Source organism: Lagopus leucura, unplaced genomic scaffold, assembly GCF_019238085.1.
Source record: "Lagopus leucura isolate 7727_CA_CO unplaced genomic scaffold, USGS_WTPT01 Super-Scaffold_739, whole genome shotgun sequence".
Lineage (NCBI taxonomy): Eukaryota > Metazoa > Chordata > Aves > Galliformes > Phasianidae > Lagopus > Lagopus leucura.
The window spans coordinates 22054052-22072682 of NW_024962255.1; the positions used below are offsets into that span (position 1 = coordinate 22054052).

The 18631-nt window shown below is 62.3% G+C and overlaps 1 protein-coding gene across 2 annotated transcripts; it reads left to right on the forward strand.

Moving 5' to 3' along the window:
* Positions 1-77: 77 nt before the first annotated feature.
* LDB1 (LIM domain binding 1) lies at positions 78-17062 on the forward strand. 2 transcript variants are annotated; one of them, XM_042863296.1, is made up of 11 exons: positions 78-156; positions 12942-13044; positions 13515-13559; positions 13754-13829; positions 13990-14092; positions 14315-14487; positions 14820-14942; positions 15082-15165; positions 15353-15476; positions 15591-15739; positions 16068-17062. In XM_042863296.1, exons 1-11 carry the CDS (start codon positions 132-134, stop codon positions 16296-16298), a joined length of 1236 nt encoding a protein of 411 aa, XP_042719230.1. In that variant the 5' UTR covers positions 78-131; the 3' UTR covers positions 16299-17062. The 2 variants fall into 2 exon arrangements, with proteins under 2 accessions (XP_042719230.1, XP_042719231.1); XM_042863297.1 differs by having other exon boundaries at positions 15591-15733.
* Positions 17063-18631: the final 1569 nt, after the last annotated feature.

The following is an 18631-nucleotide window of genomic DNA, read 5'->3' on the forward strand; positions in this document are numbered from 1 at the left end:
CCCGGCCCTGCCCGGGGCTGCGCGGGGCCGCACACCTCTCGCCGCGCCGGAGCCCGCGGCGCGCCGTCCATGCGAGACCCCCGCGGCCCGGGCAGCGCGCAGCGACCCCCGGCCGGGCCAGGCATGTGAAGATGTCAGTGGGCTGTGCATGCCCTGGTGAGTGCGGGCGGGGCGGGGGGCTGCGCGGGGCTGGGCGGCCGCGGTGGGTTCGGCCGTGGGGGCTGCGAGGTGTGGGGCCTGGGGTCGCGGCCCCGTGGAACGACGCCGGTGCGGAGTCCGTGTGCCGTGGGCTCTGTGGTCGCGGCCCCGTGGAACGGCGCCGGGTCTGGGAACTCTGTGATGGGGGGCGGGTGTGGGACTGAGCTCTGCTTTGGGGTGAGACCTCACGGCGCGGGGACCGGCTGTGGGGCCGGGTTCCGCGGCACGGACGCTGAGGTCTGTTTACGGGGCCGGCTTCCCGCAGCGGCGGTGCCGGAACCCCCTAGGTTAGGGGCCGGCCGCGGGGCTGGGGGCCCTACGGCTCGCATGCTGCGGTCTGCCGGAAGGTTGGAGACCTCGCATCTGGCCGCGGGGCCGGGATCCCTGTGGTGCGGATGCTGAGGACTGCGTACGGGGCTGGGACCCCGCAGCTTTGGGGTCGGGATCCCGCAGCACGAGGGCCGGCCGCGGGATCCCCGAGACGCGGCGCTGGCGCCCTGCGGGCGGGGCGCTGCGGAGTGCGGGCCGGGCACGCGGGTGGCACGGCGAGGGCTGACCCCGCGGTGGGGAGCGGGCCAGATCCGTGGGGCGCCCCCCGTGGGCGAGGGGAATTCCCGCTCCGTGCGCCCCGAGCGAGGGGTGGGACCTGGGGGCCTGAGAAGGGGGTGTGCCGAGGCGGTGAGGTCTGAGCGTGCTGCGGGGACGCTCGGCGGGCAGCGGGCCGGGGGGGGCTGCGGGCCGGGGGACGCCTGTGCGGGAACCGAGCGTGGTGACTGCCCCGGAGCCTGGCGCCGGGTCCCCGGGAGGACGTTGACGGGGAACGGAGAGTGTTGGAGGGGGGGGAGGAACACGCGCGACGGGGACGCTCATTCTTTGGCTGATGGCCCTGCTGTGAGCACGGTGCCGCCCGGGTTGGCAGAGCCCCGTCCCCTCGGCCGGACCCCGCGTCCCGCGGAGCGCCTCTCGGTCTCGGGGGCCGCCGGGCAGAAGATGTGAGCGCGGCCCTCGCGCGTCCCCCCCCGGTGCGTCCCCGCATCCCCCCCGCGCCGGGGGAGGACAGAAGGGGCGCCCCGCTCCCCCTCCCCGCCGCTGCCCTCCCTCCCCGCCGTGCTTCCATGCAGGCGGGCGGCCCCTTCCCCCACCTCCTCCTCCATCTCCCACTGGAAGCTGCCAGAGCGCTGCTTCCTCAAGCAGAAAGTCACGTGAACCTCCTCCCAGCCAGGCCAAACAGTTAAAGCACCGACCGGCCCCGCAGGCACCGCGCACCCGGGGGGCTCGGCCCGCCTCCCCCGGGTCCCCTCGCTCCCACCGGGGCCGGGCCGCGGGTTAAACGCCGGGCCCCTCGGCGTGGGGCCACAGCGCTGGCGCGTCCCCTGGGAGCTGGCCCCGTGCCACCGGGAATGTCACCGCCATGTTGGTGGGCGACGGGGGGCCTGCAGCATCCCCGGGGGTGGCCTGGTTGTCACCGTGCCCTCTGCGTTTGCGTGGTGTGGATGCCGTGTGTGCGTGCACGCGTGTGTCCCCATCCCCTCCCTGCCCGCCCGAGGCTGGTGGCACATCCAGAGAGCTCCCTGCCGCCCCCTCCCCCCTCCCCTCCCTGGACTGTTTATCGGAATATAGAAAAAAAAAACAAGCTCTGCCGCTGGCCTGCTGCCAACCAGAAACATTTAATGAGCTCTGCCCAGGCTGCTCTTCGGGGCTGCGTTAACTTGGAGGAGTTTCCTGCCTAGGAGATGCTCGTGGCAGGGGTTTTGCTCCCGAAGCATCCCTCGGCTGTGCCCCTTCAAACTGCAGGGCTGGGGGCTGCCCGTGTCTGCGGGGCATCGTGCTCCCGTGCTTCAACCCAGACCTGAGGATGGAGGCTGGGGCCTCTGAAGGTGTCCTGAGGATGGTGCTGGGCCGAGGTGTGCCTCAGAGCCGCGGCCTCGCAGGCGGTGCCAGGCTGTAAACACACTGCATTTTGGGCTGGCAGAGTGAAGTGCCTGAGCCTGGCACCGTGCTGCCATGCTGGACCCACGCTCAGCCCACCGTGCCCTCTTGGCACCTGGAGCTCAGTGCAGTGGGCTTTTGAAAAACAAGCAACAGCAACAAATAACGAGAAGAAATGATGGTGATGTTGTCTGCCATAGTAACGGTGCTGTTGCCGTGGGGCCCCCCGGGGAACGGAGCGAGGAGTGAGGCCTGCTCCCTCCTCCCACACGGCCCTGCTGTGCCCCATGCAGGGCTCCCAGCTCCCTTCCCTGCAGGCCTGGCTGCGGCCTCTCGCAGTGGGGAAGCAGCTTGCCCAAGGTCAGCGGGCAGTGGGTTTGCCGAGCTGGGAACAGAGCCCTGGGCTGGCAGTAGAGCCCTGAGCCATGCTGCCCATTGCTGTGCCGGCTTGCACGGAGCCCTGCGGGGATTTCCCTCCTAGCCCACGTTTCTTTGAGCCCTGGGGTGCGAGGCTTGGCAGGCCTGGAGGGGTGTGTCTGGTGCAGCATGTCCTGGGGTGGGTTATGGGGATGGGGAGGACAGCAGTGTCCCTGTCTGATGGTTCCTCCCTCCTACCAAGCTGAGCCATGCTGCGAGCCTCCTGTGACAGATGCTTGGGGAAGGGATGGCAGAGTGCAGGCTGAGCACTGACAGCCAGAGCCTATGTGCTGCAGCTCCAGTGTGGGAACCACAGCACCCCCAGGGCACCCAAGGTGATGGGAGTCCTGCTGCCCCTGGCCCCTCACCCTAATTCCTGCATAATTCCTCAGGTCTCATCCTGCACGAGGCTGAGCCCTTCTGCCCTGCAGCAAAGGCTCCAGATGCTTTGAAATCTGGACCGCAAATGCGACCTGTCCCTCCTGCTGCCCTTTGAAAGCCCCCAGGGCTCTGCTCCCAGCTCCATGAGCCATGTCACTGCCTGCAAATACTGCTGAGCAAGGGAAGAAACTACCCTTGGTGGGACCCCATAGCCAAGGCCATCAGTGCAGCCCCTGTGTTCTGGCGCTGTGTGCCAAGTGGTAATAACTGCAAGGGAGAGGCGTGCCGTCGCTGTGCTCCCTGCCCTGCCACAAGCTGATAGAGCTGTGGGGCAGTGTCTGTGTGTGTTTTGCTTTCACCTTGCTGGTGTTACTGTGATGGGAGATGCCAGCTACCCCATCCACCTGATGGATGCTGCGTGCACTGTGCCACCCTCTTGGTACTGGAGAGAGCAGGGGGAGTTAGCAGCTGCCCCATGCTCACCTCAGGATCTGCTTATTAGGATCTTAAACTGGGGCCTAGGGCTCTCTGCAGACATGTGGCACGGCTCCTCTGCACCCGTGTGAGCTCACCCTGCTGCCAGCTCTGGTTTGTTGGGGAAAGCTATGATGGGTTAACCAGCCGGCCTGGTGCTGGGTGCCTGTCGGCTGCGCTCCAAGTTTATTCCAGAAATGGTATTGTCTGCACCTCCTGTGCCAGCACAGAGTTGCTCTGAAAGCCGATATGTTGGGGGCTGCCCTAGGGGGGTGAGGGGGTGCTGACAGCAGGATGGGCCCCCGGGGCAGTGCCTGGCTCCCGAGCACGTGAGGTGCTGCAGTGCTGGGCCTGAGTGCCCTGCACAGGGCAGGAGCACTGAGCTGTGGCAGGATGGCAGTGGAACCAGCATCCCCTGCCTGTCCCCTGCACCTCCAGCTCACTTTCCTGTCTCAACTTCATGCCACCTTCTTGCCTTTGCTGTGGGATTCCCTTAGCCACATCCGTGTTGCTTGCACACGAGGATGCATGCATGTGCACAGTGCTGGGGGCTTCCTTTGCACGTGGTTTGAGCACATCCTTTTGCTCTCTCTCTCTCTGAAACTGCAATATCTTGCTGCTGGAGTGAGGAGCAGGGAGTAGTGGTGGGTGTTGGGAGCTGTGCTGGGTGCCCCCTGGCCGGCCCCTGGGGAGGCAGGCGGGGGCCAGGCGGCTGTTATCAGGCAGCTTGCAGGGCTGAGCTGTGGTTTCCTGCTGTTGCTGGAGGGGGAGGGCGTTGTGGAACTGGTGGGGTGGTGAGCCTGCTGCTGACCCCACCTGGAGCAGGGAGGGTGGCTGGTACCCCCCAGACCTGGGATGGGGCTCTGGAATAGACAAAGGTACTGCTGATGGTTTTTTAGGGGAGGGAACAGCGTGCTCACTGTGATGTGGGAATATGATTGTGCACATGGGCTATGCACACCTAACCATGCAGGCATGGACGCCACTGTGTGCCAGGACACCTGCTGTGGGCACAGGTACCTACAGGAGCACTGTGCCCCATCCCACCATGCCAGCAGGCACTAGAGACAACATCCCACAGGAGCCCTCACATCTGGTTCTCTGCTGCCATTTGTCCCCATGCCTCCTAAGCAGGTTGCTTCCAGGACAAACACAAACGTTAGACCAGTGCGTAATCTCCCATGCCACAGATGCCAGCCCCTGCTCTGCTCTAGCCCCACCCTGCTTGTGGGGTAGAGATAATACCTTGCTCCACTGTGGGTCCCGGGGGTCTCTGGTGCAGGAGCCCCATGTGCAGTGGGTGAGCAGGGGCCTCTGCTTTCTGCAGCAGCCGCCAGCCCTGGGCCCCTCCTCGGCGCCGCGGGGCTTGCGCTGGGAGCAGAGCCAGGTTTCTGCAGTGAAGTCCAGGTGGAGCCGTGCGGGGATGCCGGCTGCTTGGGGGACAGCGGGGTGTGAGCCCCCTTCCCGGAGCCCAGTGCTCAATCCCCCAGCTCAGGACCCCATGGCACACATCCTCCTTTGGGGAGATGCCCGCTAGCATTGCGCGCAGCCCAGGGGCTCCTGCAGAGCGCTGCCAGTGCCTGCCCCAGCTCCTGCCTCCCCGCCGGCGGGAGCAGCTCACAGCACGCCGCTCCGCCAGGCATGGGGCAAGCCTGGGCGCACAGGCTGGCATGCACTGACTGGTCCGTGGCTCAGCCCTGGGGCAGCCGTGTGCAGGAGCATAGTAGCTTGAGTACCCAGGGAATGGTAGCATGGACACCGTGGGACTGAGCCACTGCCGGAGCCGTCTGTTGGGTATTTGGGGTGAAACAGTGCCAAGGAGAGCTGTGCCTGCACAAAGGCACGGCAGGAGGAGGGGGATGTGTCCTCCTGCTTCTGTGCCAAGTGCCCTGGAGAGCACAGTGTGCAGCAGCACCGTGTGTGCGGCAGCGCTGTGCATGCCGTTGGTTTGCACGCTGCAGGAGGCTTGGAGCGGCAGCAAGCTGCCCTGTGCCGTGCCTGGAATGGGGCTGGCTGGTGCCTGACCCAGAGCTGCAGGGAGTGGGAGCTGCCATCCCCATCCAGCGGTGGCCGTGTCCCTGTTTGGCCTAGCTGGCAGAGCAGAGGCAGCTGTTAACAGGAAGGACACACATGTTAGCAACAAAAACACAGCAGCGAGAGGAAGCAGAAGCGATGCATTATTGATAGAGCTATTTGATGCTGCTATATTCGGAGAGCTGCTTCGGAGAGCTCAGCAGTGCTGCACAGGGGGTGAGGGGAAGGGGTGGGCTTTGCTGGTAGAGTTACCTGCTGGTAACACATCACGTGCATCTATGGTGCTGTGAGATGCCCATCAATCCTGGGGGGTTTTCAGCATCCTCCCCACTGATGACCCCCATCCCTATGGATGGGGGTGTGGAGGGACCCAGCCCCCTTGCTTATCTTTGAAGAATGTGGGTTTGGAAGGTGGCTGATTTCATCTTTTCAGCAGTTCATATGGATGAGGAGCGGCTCCTTTGGCAAGGATTTCCACTGCCCCTTGGCACTGCTGTGTGCCCCCATCTCAGCTTATCCCCTCCATCACCGTTCTGCACAAGATCCAACCCGGCCAGGCTGTGGGGACCAGCCCCAGGCCAGGAAACTGGCTGTAAAACGAACCATTCTTGTAACATGAGAGAATCCACCTGGAGCGTCTGGAGTCATAAACCCTGTGGAGCTGGCAGGCTCTCCCCGGGCTGCTGCTACAGGGGCCAGGGCTGGCTGCTGTGGGTGGCCACAAAGCCCACGAGGGTGCAAGCCCAGCATTAGGGCAAGGCTGAGCTCCTGGCCATGTCCTTTGCTGTGGGCAAGGTGTGCTGCAGGGATGGAGATGGCTTTCCATCACCTGGGTTGTTTTGCAGGATGTGATCACGTATCCAGGTCTTTCCCTCCACTCCTTACACGATGCTCAGAGTCTGAGCCTGTAGCTCCCTGCCTTGCCCTGCTCACCAGCTCCTCCTGTGCGTCTCGCTATCTGGGCTTTCCTCGTGCGTCTTGGTGTCTGGAAATGGTTTTGTTTTGGAAGGGTTAATCCTGGGAGCCCCCAGGATCTGCCGCCTGCCCAGCATGACTCATTGCTGAGCTCCCAGCCTCCCCCAGGCTCTCCGGGGGAGCGATGATGGAGCCAAGCTTTCTCCAGAGAAGAAGAGGGGCCCACCTACCCCAGGCACCCCCATGATCCAGCCGAGAGAATTCCCCCCTGGAGAGGCAGGGACAAGAGCAGATTTCCACATGAAGGGGGTAAGATTTATGGTGGGGAGCACCCCTGTGTGTCCTCACTGTGCTATTCCCATCAGCTGCTTGCTCTGCGGGTGGGAGCACATTGCAGGGAAGGGGCTCCCCCGCCATCGCCGCCACACGCACTGCGCTCCCCAGCTGCATCCCAGCCCTTCTGCTCTCCATCCAGCATCTCTTTAATTATTAACTCGGCTATAACCATAAACAGCTGGGGCTGCTGCAGCCACGTGGACCTGGCCAGCGCTGTCGTCAGAGCCGAGCAGGGACACGTGAACGGTCCCGGTGGGCTGCTCTGTCCCAGTACTGCTTGGGGGGTGTTGGCTGTGGGGCCGTGCACCCATGGGTGCTGCTCTCTGATCCTTACAGACACAGCTGCAGTGGGGGCAGAGTGCCCTTCATGTGGGGTTTTGCTCTGGTAGCTGTGCATGCATCGTGCATCCCTGAGGCCTGGGCCTACGTCACCCTGCAGCTTCAGGGCAGGGAAGGGCTGTAGGAGGGCGTGCTTGCCCGAGGTGTGTGTGCAGACGTGTCCAGGCTGTGCCAGCGTGCGTGCATGTGTGTGCTGGTCCGTGAGCACGTGTGCAAGTGTGCATGGGGCGAACTGCATGGATGTGTGCGCCTGCTGCGGGCCTGGTGCTGAGCTGGCTGCATGGGGGCCTGAAACTGAGGGAAAAGGGAAAGTAGTTCAAGCAAGAGAAATCCAGAAAAACTTCAAAGAAAAAAAAAATCAAAGCAAACTAGAGAAAAGTATACTTTTATTGCAGCTTTCCCAGGGAAAGAAATACTTTCCAGCTGGTGTCAAGCTCAACGCTGGTCTGTGCTCAGAGGCCCAGGAACTGTGCTGGGATTGGGACCGACAGGTCCCTGTGCTGTGGGATGCCTGCCCTGCTCTGCTCTGCTCTGCTGGGGGGGACTGGAGCAGCAAACAGCAAAATGCGTGTTTGATGCCAGCGGTTGCTCCTCCTGGCACGGAGGTGATGAGATGGCAGTCAAAGGCGTTGTTGCATGGTGGCCTTCGAGCAGAAAGCAAGCCCATGCCTCGCTCTGTGTGGGCAGTGCTCTCAGGTGCAGGGTTTGGGCATTTGTGAAGAGCCAGGGGTTGGACTCAGAGGTCCTGGTGTGCCTTCCGACGTGAGGTGTTCTGTGATTCTGTGCTATGCGGGTTGTAAAGCATTTTGCTGTGTGTTGAATGGATGCTCCTCCCTGTGCAGGAGTATGGATGGCTGTATATAGGTGTACATGTAGAGATATGGGGATGTACAGCTGTGTGTACGTGCAGGATGCACAGACAAGTGTGTGTAGGTGTGTATATGGATATGGGCGTACAGATGATTGCATAGATAAGCATCTGTGCAGTGTATATTGGTGCATACAGATGTGTCTATATAGGTGTGTGCAGCATTGTGTGGAAGTGTAGGTGTATATTTGGCTGTTAAGGTGTGCTATGTGCACAGGGGGGTGGCTGGAGGCAGGTGTAGGAGTACAGAGGGGTGCACGCAGGTGTGTATATAGGGACACGCGTAGGTGTACAGGGGTGTATAGATCGGTGTAGCTACACAAAGGAGCACGGAGAGGTGTACACGTAGGAACGGCTGTGGGGGCCCATAGGGCTGCGTGGAGGTTTGTAGGTGTAGGTGCACACAGATGTACATACGCGTGCACAGAGGGCTGTATAGAGAGGTGTGTGTGTCGCTACGTAGATAGGTGCAGCTGCACGGAGGGCCGTACGGAGGCACTCGGGAGGTTCCGGCAGCCCGGCGCGGGGCTGCACGGCACCGAACTTTTCCCCTCGGTGCCGGCGGGCCCGTCCCGTCCAGTCCAGCCCCGCGGCCCTTTTGTGCGGGCGGCGCGGTGCCCCGGGCGGGCGGGCGGGCGGACAGACGGACGGACGGACGGCCGGCAGCGGGCGCGCCGCCGCCGCAGCCATTGTGGGTCGGCGCGGCGCAGACAAAGGAAGCGCCCCGCGCCCCGCCCCGCCCCGCCCCGCCGCCGCCCCCATGGCGGCCCGCCGCCCCGCCGCCCGCCCCAGCGCCGTCGCCAACGCCGCGCTCCGACCCCCGCCCCAGCGCCGCCGCCGCCCGCCGTGAGTCGCTCGGTTCGGCCCGGCTCGGTTCGGCCCGGCCTGCCGCCACCGGGAAGTTTCCCGTCCCCCGTTCACCCCCCGGCCCGGCCGCCCCCGGCGCTGTCTCTCTCTCTCTCGGTTCGGCCCCGGTGGCGGAAGGGAGGGCCGGGTCCCGCCCGCAAAGTTGTGAGCGGAGGCGCCGGCCCCGCTCGGCCCGGCCCGGCCCCCTTACCGCCGGTCTGCCCGGCTCTGCCTTCCCCCTACAGCTCCCTTTCCTATCGCCCCTATCTCCTCCTCTTCGCTCCCCCTCTCACCCCCCAGCCCCCCGCCGTGCCCCGCAGCTCCCTTTGTTCTCCCCCCGGCTCCAGCCCTCGGCCGTGCCCCCCGACGGCTGCCCCGCGCCCTCCCGGTGTCCCCGCACCCGCTGTCACCTCCTGCTGCAACTTCATCCCCTCCTGTGGCTCCGGGGGTCTGACATAAGGGAGCGAAGCACGGGAGGGGTGCAAAGCATTGGGGCCGTGCATCTCCCTGCAAGAGCTCGGGGGTGCGGGGGGTACAGGCGTGTGAGTGGCTGATAGACAAAGCCCTTGGGGCTGGGGGATGCTTTTGGGGAGTGGGCAACAGCGCTCCCTGCCTGGCTGCTCATTGTGGGCTTGTGTCTGGGGGGTTCCTCTATGGCCCCAACCACCCTGTGACAGGCTGCCCTGACCTCAGCCACGCGCTGACCTCCAGCGGTCCTGGAGATGATGAGATAAGCACTCCTAGTACTGCACTGGGCTGCACACCCTGAGCTCCCAGCCGCACATTGACTTATCAGAGCCTGGGTACAAACTGCAGGGCGGTGAGTCCAGCAGAGAAAAACCCTTGGTGCTGCCTCAGGGCTGGGCTGCACGGCCAGGATGTGGCACCGATGGTTGTTTCTGATCTTGGGGTTTCAGAATGGGCATCTGGCAGTACTGGCAGGGCACCTGCTGCAAGTGCAGAATCCTCTGGTGCTGATTGCCGGGGTGACTTGCTGTGTTCCCCAGGGCTTTGTCCCAGTGGTTTTGTAGCAGCTCCTCCAAAGCTGCCGAGGTGTCAGCTCCCACTGTTTGCTGTGAGTCGTGGTGAATTCGGGCAGGTCTTCATTCCCTAAAGGCTCGGGCTTTGGAGTGTTGTCCTTGTGGTTGTTGCTAACAGAGGAAGGAGTTTGGTCTTTGCCCTCATGATGCCGTACAAATCCCCAAATCCTAGCACCCCGGCTGCAGCTCTCCCTTGGTGCTCTGTCCCAGCTTTTCTTGCAGACCCTTCTGCCCAGCACTGCCTGCTCCGTGCCAGGCAGACACCCTGGCGGGGCTCTGAGCACCCTGGCACAAGCTCCAAGGGGTCTGGCCACGGAGCAGCAGCAGCACTCGTTAGGAAAGCTGCTGTCCTCCAGTGACCCAGAGCACAGGGGCTGTGCGTGCTGATGGCACTGCAAGCTCACACACGTGGGTTGTGACACCGGTGGCAGCAAGGTGTGCTGTTCTTTGAGGCAGACCGGTATTGCAGCTGGGGATGCCAGGGTGAGAAGGCTTGCCTTGGGCTGCGCAGCACAGGTAGAGGTGGTTATACAGTGCTTCATTTCTGGTTTGGGAGCTCTGCAGCACCAGGCAGATGTGTGTGGCCAAACCCACTGCTCCTTGGCTTTGGCCCTTCGTGCTGGAGCTCAGACTGTGCTGGGTATGTTGGCTGTTAGGGGACTTGGGCTCCTCTATCCCCACTGTGCTTTGCACTGATGCTGTTGGCAGATCCAAGAGCAGGCAGCAGCCCCGGGAGGCATCACCTGGCCCTGGGTGCTGGGCACACCTGGGTGCTGCTGCCCATAACAAACTGCCCCACACTGCCCCTGGCCCCAAAGCTGTGTGCTGAGGACGGTGAGCCGCCCAGCATCAGGCCAGAGAGATCCCGAGCGCTGCAGTTATCCTGAGCCCTGACCCTGGTGACAGCACATGCGAAGCTGTGCAAGTGCAGCAACCAAAAGCTTTTTCTCTGAGGTCATGGTGTGGGCTGTTTCTGTTTGCTTTAACCTGAGACCTGGGCTGGTGGCACTGTGCAAACTGCTGTGATGCGGGTAAGCCCCTATGGACTGGGGGGGGGAGAGGGGGGGTGAGGGCACGTGGTCCAACCCCGTTTTGCAGCCCATTCTCTGGAGACTACGCGTCCCAGCGTGCAGCGCTCGTTGCTCCTCACCATGGCCAGCAGCGAGCGGAGCAGAGCGGAGCAGTGCATCCCGGGATGCCGGATCTCCATGCGCCACGTGGGGCTGACAGCCATCCTTGGCTGCGGGGCTGCACCAGCTTTTCCCTGCCCTCCCTTCCCGGGGCTGGCAGGCAGCAGGGATGCTGGTGGGCCGTCACTTCTGCTCCCTTCCCTACCCATCTCCTGTAGTGCCGTTCCGTCAGGCTGCAGCTCACATCACTTCTGTGGCCAGGTGCCATCCTCGTGAGTTGCAGTCCCGCGGATGCAAAGCAGTGCTGTGTGTGACAGTGGGCACCGGGCTGCCGGTGGTGCTGGGATGCGTGTCCCTCCACTGGGGCCAAGGAGAGTGGTGACATCCATGCGGAGATGTCGCTGTGCATCACTTGGGGAGGCTGTCCAGGGTGTTGTGCCTGCAGCTGGTTGCGCTCCATCCCGTCCGGATGAGAGAAAGGAGGATGAAGGCAGCCTCACTGGGGCACGCTGATGCCTGGCTCCCAGGACGCATCAATATGACATCTGACTGGGGAGCCCCAGGTGGGAACTGTGGCTGTCCCCGTGTCCTACCCCAAGCAGGAGGGGGGGAGGGTCCCACCACCCTGTGAGATCATTCTGTGCACACAGAGGGAATTCGTTGTCAGCTCAAATCCATGCAGGGCTGAGGGACACAGAGCCTTCAGGGGTGTAAAAACAAAGCATTGGAAGATGAGTGCTGCCGTTCAGGTTTGATTTTCCTTTCTCCTGAGGATGTGATGCACTCTCTGTGGGGTGAATTGATGCATCTCAAACACCTTGGGAAAGTTTCTTGTGCATCGAGTATGCTTCGACTCTGTGTTATTTAATGGCAGTGAGGAAAGCGCTGCATTTCCAGCTCAGCTTCAGCTGAATTCTGATTTCCATAGAGCACAACTTGACCAGGATGAAAGCAAGAATTCCCCAGCACCGGTGCTGATCTTGGTGGCAAAACTTGTGTCTGTGCCATAGAGGTGGGCAGCCCTGCCCTGCTCCCCCCGCTGCAGTGGGAAGGGGTGAGGAGCAGTGCGCTCCTGCGTGATGAGGTGCACTGTCTCCTCCAGACGTACCGTGTGACCCCTGGGTGTCCCCTTGTGGGGCGTCCCGTACCGGTCCAAAGCTGGCTGTCTCAACTCCCAGCGCTGGGGGCAGTGCTTTCTTTAATCCTTATGTTGTTCTCCTTTCTTGTGCCCGCTCCGTCCCATGGCAGTGGATCTCCCCACAGGCAGCAATGCACCCCACGCCCACTTTGCTGCAGCACCGCTGGGGATCCCCCATAGCGGTGAGGCCAGCTGAGCCGGTAGAGCCAGTGCTGCCTGGCAGCCTGCCCGGCTGCGGGGAGCGGCTGCTCCCACCGCGTGTCTCGGCATCGCCTGGCCCTGCGTGCTGCGTCCTGTCAGCTGTGGGTGTGCCGGGCTGCTGCGGGGAGCCCGGGGGGTGGCAGCGTGGGAGCCCCCTGCCGCTCCCGGGTTACTTTATGGGGCGAGAGGGGCAGCAGGGAGCGGTGGGACCGGTTTGTGGCATCGCCTTCCATCTCGAACCTGGTGACCGCTGGCCTGCCTGAGTGGCAGATGGTGGCTGCCTGGGGACCCGCCGGCCGGGTGATTATTCACCCGTCTCCATGGCGATAGAAAGGTCAGCGAAAAGATCCCGTGTGATTCTCGGGTCAGGTCGGTGGGATTAGGAGCTGCGCGGAAGGGCTGGGGGTGGGGGGGTAGGGCACAACCGCTCCCTGGCACGCCAGCTGCACTGCCCCCGGGGCACCGAGATCTGTCTGAGAACTGACAAACTGTGTGCACCAGTGGGTCTGACCGGCATCGGGGATGGGACTGTGCTGTTGGGGGCTTGGCTGCTCCAGTACAGGTCAGGGCACCCCAGCAGTGCTGGTCCCTCATCCCTCCATCTCCTCTTCTTCTTCCTGGCAGCAGGGATGAGGTGCCTCTGTACTGCTGCTGTTGGTGCCTGTGACTGACCTGTGTTCTCCCTCTCTCTGCAGGCTGTTCCTCTAAGTCATTCAAGCTGTACTCGCCAAAGGAGCCCCCGAACGGCAACGCCTTCCCCCCATTCCATCCGGGCACCATGCTGGATCGAGATGTGGGGTGAGCTGGGGGCTGGGGAGGGATCGGTGAAGCTTGGGGTTTTCTGGTCTCTTGGATCCCCAGAGCTGTACTGAGACTGCAGCACATCTTGTGCTAACTCAATTAGCACAAGGCAAGAGATGGGATGGGAGCTAGTATTGATGGGTGGAGAAAGGGTTACATTTGGGATCAAGGGAGCCCCAGTTCTCCAGCACTGTGGGACCAAGCCCATTGCCAGGTCAATCTTCTGGGTACAGTTCCAGCCCCTGCCACATTCCCTGTTCCTGGCACCAGCCCTGGGGGGAGCAGGATGGGCCCCTGGGGCTGGGAAGCAGCTCAGTTCTGGGGTGCAGGTCACCCTGTGGGGCTGTCAGACACCAGCATCCTGACTGCTTGCTGCTGGTAGAAGGGAAGGGGGGATGGGGACTGTGGAGCCCAGGGATAAGGATCTTGGCCATTGCTGACCCCGCTGTGTTGCTTCTCTCCCACAGACCTACTCCCATGTACCCACCTACGTACCTGGAGCCTGGCATTGGGTAAGTGTGAGGGGCTGGCAGGGAAGGAGCAGAGAGCCTGCCCCAGTCTGGTTTGGGGTCAGTGCCTGGGGAGGATGAGTATGGCACATTGGTGGCCTGTGGAGGCCGTATGTCCCCATACCTTCGTCCCCATCCCTATGCCCCACGCTGCAGCTGCTCCCTGTTCTGACCACGTGTTCTCTGCTCCCTGGCAGGAGGCACACGCCGTATGGCAATCAGACTGACTACAGGATATTTGAGCTCAACAAGCGGCTGCAGAACTGGACAGAGGTGGGGAGCCAGGGACCGAGCTGGGAAGCGAGTGGGAGGGGTGGCTGATGACAGGGGGGCAACCTCTTCTCCGGGTGCTTATCTGAATGCAGTCCTCCAAGGGCTGAGCGTAGGGCTGCCTGTCTTTTGTCCCCTAACCCAGCATCTCTGCTGTCCCCAGGAATGTGACAATCTGTGGTGGGATGCCTTCACCACGGAGTTCTTTGAGGACGATGCCATGCTAACAATCACTTTCTGCTTGGAGGATGGACCAAAGAGATACAGTAAGTGGCAGCAGAGTGGTGGGGCTAGGGCTAGCCCCTGGGGTTCCCAGAGCTTGTGCTCGAGTGCTCCTTCCCAGAGGCATTGCTTTACGATGGGGCTGCATGGGTAGGCATGAGCGAGGGATTGGAGCCCAATTGCCTACAGCCATGGGGACCTTATTCACATGCACACCTGGATGAGTCGTTTTTACTGATGTTATTTTCTTCCTTTTCCCACTCCAGCAATTGGCCGGACTCTGATACCCCGTTACTTCCGCAGCATCTTTGAAGGAGGGGCCACAGAGCTCTACTACGTGCTCAAGCACCCCAAGGAGTCCTTCCACAACAACTTTGTCTCTCTGGACTGCGACCAGTGCACCATGGTCACCCAGCATGGCAAGCCCATGTTCACCCAGGTACCTCCAGCCCCCACGTGTCTCAGTCTGACAGATGCTCGCAGTGGCAGTGGTGAGATGAAGTGAGGGATGGGCACTGATTTTCGTGGCTGTGTGCTGAGCAGATGGAGCTGTGCTGATGGAGCACTGTAAAGATAGCCTGCCCTTGCAGCATCCCTTGGGCACAGGTCCCCTGTCTGTGAAGGCTCCTGGGTTTGCTTTGTGCTGAGACTCATGCCAGGCAGTCCCAAGCTAAGGGATGGGTGTCCTGGTGTGCAGGAGCAATGGGTTCTCAGGGTTCTGGGCTGGGGGAGCAGGGTGGCAGTGCGTGCCTGACTCTGTGTCCTGCCCAGGTGTGTGTGGAGGGGCGGCTCTACCTGGAGTTCATGTTTGATGACATGATGAGGATAAAGACGTGGCATTTCAGCATCCGCCAGCATCGAGAGCTCATCCCCCGCAGCATCCTTGCCATGCATGTGAGTACCGCTCCTCAAAGTGTGGGGCAGGGCTGCTGATCTCCTCCCCCTGCCGCACAGACGGGGCTCCCCCACGCCCCGTTACAGGATGGGGCACAGGGGACAATCCCCAGCTGAGCGCTGTCCCTCTCGCCCGTAGGCACAGGACCCCCAGATGCTGGACCAGTTATCCAAGAACATCACCCGCTGTGGGCTCTCAAACTCCACACTCAACTACCTCCGAGTACGTGTGCCAGGAGCAGAGCGGGCTGTGCGTCGGGGGTCTGGAAGAGGGGGGAGGATAATGCACAACAGTGGGGCAGCAAGTGTATGGAGCCCGTGGGCTCTGCACGAGGCTTGGGTCACCGCGACACGGCAGAGGGGCTCTTGGCTTTGGCAACATCTAACCTCGTGCCCGTCTGCTCCCCCAGCTCTGTGTAATCCTAGAACCAATGCAGGAGCTCATGTCACGGCACAAGACCTACAGCCTCAGTCCCCGGGACTGCCTCAAGACCTGCCTGTTCCAGAAGTGGCAGCGGATGGTCGCGCCGCCCGGTGAGTGCCGCTGCCTGCTGGGCTGCGTGGTGCGGGTGGGAGGAGGTGGTGCTGGCAGAAGGGTTGGGGGGCACTCAGCTGCGGCTGACCGACTGCTTCTTCCTCCCGCCCCAGCGGAGCCGGCACGGCAGCAGCCCAGCAAGCGCCGGAAAAGGAAGATGTCAGGGGGCAGCACGATGAGCTCCGGTGGTGGAAACACCAACAACAGCAACAGCAAGAAGAAGAGCCCCGCCAGCACCTTCGCTCTGTCCAGTCAGGTACCTGTAAGCATCCCGTTTCCATTCTCTTTTCCTTCCCCGGGATGTAGGGGTGGGCTCCCAGCCCCAGGAAGTGGCTAAGGGACATCCCCAGGGCTGCTTGTCCGAGGCCCCGGCCCTCTCCTGGTGACGGGGAAAAGCAGGGGGCAGCCCCAGGTCTCCCTTCCCTCCCCCTGTTCTGCCTCAGCCCTTGCAGAGTGTGAGTAGCAGCCCAGGCACAGAGGCGAGGAGGCAACCCTGAAGCTGAGGAAGGGGCTGCGGTGCCGGGAGGGGGAGTTTGGCGGCCGGGGCTCCCCCCACCTCGATTATGTTTCGGGACCGTCTCCCCTTTCAGGATGTGATGGTGGTAGGCGAGCCCACGCTGATGGGGGGGGAGTTCGGGGACGAGGACGAGCGGCTCATCACTCGGCTGGAGAACACGCAGTTTGACGCCGCCAACGGCATCGACGACGAGGACAGCTTCAACAACTCGCCCGCGCTGGGGGCCAACAGCCCCTGGAACAGCAAACCGCCCTCCAGCCAGGAGAGCAAGTCAGAGAACCCCACGTCGCAGGCGTCGCAGTAACGGCCCCGCGCCCCCCCCGCGGACTCAGTCCCAACCGATCTACCTGTACATTTGCAACGGAGAGTGACTGGGAAGCGGCGAGGTACTGGGGCGGATCGGCGCCGCGCCACAGCGGGACCCACGGCCGGGGGCAGCGCCTGCCGCCGCCTCCCTGCTCCCCCCGCACCCGCTGCCCCCAGACCCAGGGCAGGGGCGGATGTCGGGGCCGTAGCTTCGTTATTCCCCCTTCTCCCTCTTCCTCCTCCCTGCTTCTTCATCCCTGGAGAGCCTCTCGTGTCCCCTCCCGCCGTGCCCAGCCCCTGCCTGCTGAACAGGGCGCGGCGGGGCTGCAGAGCCCTGCGGTGAGGTCCAGCCTTCCTCCTCCTCTCCCCTCCTGGGTCTGACGGCGGTGTTTGCTGTGTGTGCGCGCCTTCAGCCCAGCCTGGGGCTGGTGGGGCTGGCCGAGGACAAAGCCCCAGCTGCTGTGGTGTCTCGGGGGTCGGTCACCGGGCGTTCCCCACTCTCCTGCCCCCTCCTTGGCCCCCATCCCCTCACTCCCCCCCATCCCCCCAGCAGGGCCCTGCTGGGGACTGTGTACATAGAAAGCGCCCAGCAGGGAGGGAGCTGAGGGGGGTGGGGGGTCCAAGGCCAGCAGCCCCCACGTCTCCACCCGGAGTCCCTTGGTGACCTCCGGCTCCCAGTACCTCCTACTTTTGTCTGTTTTTTTTTTTTTTTTTTTTTTTTTTTTTTTTTTTTTTAATAATATTATTAAAATTGTAAGTTTAAAAAAAAAATATGGGACAAACCCCCTTTTGGCCCCTCCCCCCCCCCCTCCCCGGCCCAGAGCCCCCCTCCCTGCCCTGAGCGCTCTCACCCTGTCCTGACTTTTGTACAGGCTGCTTCTCTTGGGAGTCTCGTTTTATATCCAGTTCGGAGAGCTTCAAACCAAGGAGAGACTTTGCAGACTTCCTTTCTAATCCCTCCAGGGGGTGGGGGGCAGCCCCCCACCTCCCTCCTCCATGTAAATCTTGTGTGCTGTTGTCCCTGCTCCTTCCCTCCCCCCCCCCCCCCCCCCGGTTCGTGTACCTCGTGCTTGTACATTTCCGCGCTGTAGACAGTGTGTACGATACTGTTCTTTCAATGTGTTATCACTAGAGCAGGTGCCTCCATTGATGTTAGGGGAAACAATGAGAATAATAATAATTTTTTTGGGATTTTTTTTCTTTTTTTGGTTTAAAAAAAAAAAAAAAGGAAAAAAAATATTTTCCTTCCAAGGCTTCTTCCAAGGTGAAGATTGAAGGCGAGGGGGAGGGTGTGTGTGTGTTTACTGCCCCCCCCCCACATCCTCAGTAGGGTACTGTGGGGTGAGCTGGGGGTCTGGCTGCATGTGTGCCCCCCTGGTATGTCCCCAGCTTGGGAGTGCAGCAGGTGCTGCCCCACAGGGTGGATGGGGCTATGCTGGGTGCAAGAGTGTGTGTGTGTGTGTGTGTGTGTGTGAGTGGGGAGAGTGAGTGTGCAAGGGAATGTTCTGGGGGGGTCTGCACTCTGCTCTCTCTGCCAGCACCCTCCCAGCACCGTGCTGGGGGGAGCAACAGCCTGTGAGCCCCACAGGGCTGGGTGGGAGCCGTCAGGGGCTGCCCCATGAGCACAGAGGTTCTGGGTGCAGTCCACGTCTCACCCAGGTTGGGGGTGGCTGTGATGGGAGGGACCCCGTGTCCCCCCAGCCCTCCTGAGGGACTGGGAGACAGTGCCTGAGACCCTTGGCTCAAGCCCTGACCTGATCCCAAGTCTCAGCACCCGGTGGGGTGTCCCATGCTGACCTCCACTTCCTGGGGGCTGAGGTCTCAGTCCTGCAGATCTCTGCCCCCAAGCATGGGACCCCAGAGGAAGCTCCCACGGCACCGGGGGGGTTTCTGCTTTGCAGTAAGGTACGATGGGTGCTGGGGTTCCCACAGAGTGGTGATGTGCCCCCTCGCTGCCCACCCTCTCCCCGGGCACACTGAAATGCCTTTTTCTTTTTTTTTCTTTTGCCCCCCCTTCCTCCCCCGTCCTCCATAGTTTGTGCCATTTATGAGTCATGTATGGTACCAATAAAATGACTTTTCGGTTTGAGGCTGTCCTGAGTGCTTATTTCTGAGCCCAGGGCCTGGGGGTACCGGTGCTGGTGCTAAGGTGCATCCCCAAACCCTCCAGGTTTTGGCTCCTGGGCAGCTGCAGTAGGGGGTGCTTCAGCCATTCCCCCCCCAGCCAGGAGCACCAGAAAGCAGCTTAGGGCTGTTCCTGCACAGGGTGTCCACAGCAGGAAGAGGCTGAGCTGCGAGTGCCTCCACACCCTGGGGTAAAGGTAAAGCAGC

Excerpts from the sequence above, each read along its gene's own strand:
- LDB1 (XM_042863296.1), top strand. The coding sequence starts at position 132 with ATGTCAGTGGGCTGTGCATGCCCTG. Across the intron at positions 15,166-15,352 it reads CCACACTCAACTACCTCCGA|CTCTGTGTAATCCTAGAACC; the intron begins GTACGTGTGCCA and ends CTGCTCCCCCAG. Across the intron at positions 15,740-16,067 it reads CTCTGTCCAGTCAGGTACCT|GATGTGATGGTGGTAGGCGA; the intron begins GTAAGCATCCCG and ends CTCCCCTTTCAG.